Genomic DNA, 1,241 nt, shown 5'->3' with positions numbered 1-1,241 from the left:
AAGGTGCAGCCGTGTGCGGGATGGGGTGCGGGTGCAGCAGTGGGGTGTCCTGGCAAAGCAGGGCATGCAGAAGAGCAGGTCGGCACAGGGAGGAGGGGAGCGAGGTGAGGGGGACGACTCTCTAGGCTGGAGCAGGAGCTGCAGAGAGGGCGAAGGAAAAGGGGGGGAAGCAGGGAGGGAGGACAGCAGGGGAGGGAGGCAGGGCAGTATAAAAGCATCCGACACGTACCTCTCCCGACACAGAGCGAGGGGGCGAGAAAGTGGGTCTGGAAGCAGCAGCAGCAGCAGCAGCCAGGAGGAGCGGCAGCCGCTTGCAAACACGCACGCACGGTGGCAGGAGAGAGTGCGGCGCTGCCCCTGCCAGCCCTAGGGCACTGGAGGGAGGAGAGGAGAGATGGAGCCAGGTATCCAGCTCCCCGGGAAGACAGCGAGCAGCTGAAGCTTTTTGCAGCCTCCCGTCCTCCGCCCCCGCTCCCATTTCCCACGGCTAAGCCAGGGGGTAGAAAGGAGGAGGAGGAAGAGGAAGGGGGTCGGGGGAGGGAAGCAGCAATCTGCTCCTCTTTTTCCCCGGGGAGCTCGCAGCCGCCCCGTCGAGGGCTGGGAGCCGGCGGGGGTCGCGGCGCGCCCCGCTCCGTCCGCTCCGCACGGCGAGGGGCCGGGGCAGCGCGGGCCCGGCGGGGCAGGCAGGGCAGGGCGACGCCTCGACGGGCGGCCGGAGGGGAGGGGGGAGCAGCGGGGCGGGCGAGGACACGGCGGCGGCAGCGGGGGAAGCTGGTCCGGGGGCCACCCCCATCCCCGCGCGCGGAGGGAGACGATAGCCCCGAGCTCTCTCCTCCCCTCGGAGCGTCCCGGCTTCCCCGCCATGTGAGACTCGTCCCCAGCCCCCCCGCCTCGCTCTGCCTCCCTCCTCCCTCTCCCTCGCACACACGCTCCCGGCTCCCCCCGTCCTCGCAGCGTCTCCCCGCCGGCCGCCGAGCCCCGCTGCTCTCCGCCGGCCGCGGCTCCCCGAGCCGGTGGGGGTTCGGCCGCCCGCTCCCTCCCTCCGACGGCCCGCGGTGCCTCTGGCTTGCAGGGCTGCCCGCAGAGACGCCGCCGGCCGCGGGTACCTGCCGCCCGCCGCCGGGCAGCGCTGGGACTCTGGCCGCCGCCGCGGCATCCCGCCCCGACGTGGCTCCGCCGTGGTGTGGCGGCCCCCGCTGCTGCTGCTGCTGCTGCCGCCGCTGCCCCGCGCCCGCCGCCCG

At 73.9% G+C, this 1,241-nt stretch overlaps 1 protein-coding gene across 1 annotated transcript in view; it reads left to right on the top strand.

Moving 5' to 3' along the window:
- Positions 1 to 318: 318 nt before the first annotated feature.
- ISM1 (isthmin 1) overlaps positions 319 to 1,241 on the top strand; it is a 40,513-nt gene continuing 39,590 nt past the window's right edge. Inside the window, exons 1-2 of the mRNA XM_042049332.1 lie at positions 319 to 404; positions 1,073 to 1,229. Coding sequence (XP_041905266.1) covers positions 395 to 404; positions 1,073 to 1,229 — 167 coding nt within the window. The 5' untranslated portion in view covers positions 319 to 394. The remainder of the gene's footprint in view (positions 405 to 1,072; positions 1,230 to 1,241) is intronic.

This window comes from Corvus kubaryi, unplaced genomic scaffold (assembly GCF_017639235.1).
Source record: "Corvus kubaryi isolate FWS band 111438036 unplaced genomic scaffold, C.kubaryi_AGA036_p1.0 70, whole genome shotgun sequence".
Classification (NCBI taxonomy): domain Eukaryota; kingdom Metazoa; phylum Chordata; class Aves; order Passeriformes; family Corvidae; genus Corvus; species Corvus kubaryi.
The sequence above is the reverse complement of the archived record's forward strand: the minus strand, read 5'-3'. Positions and strand labels throughout refer to the sequence as shown.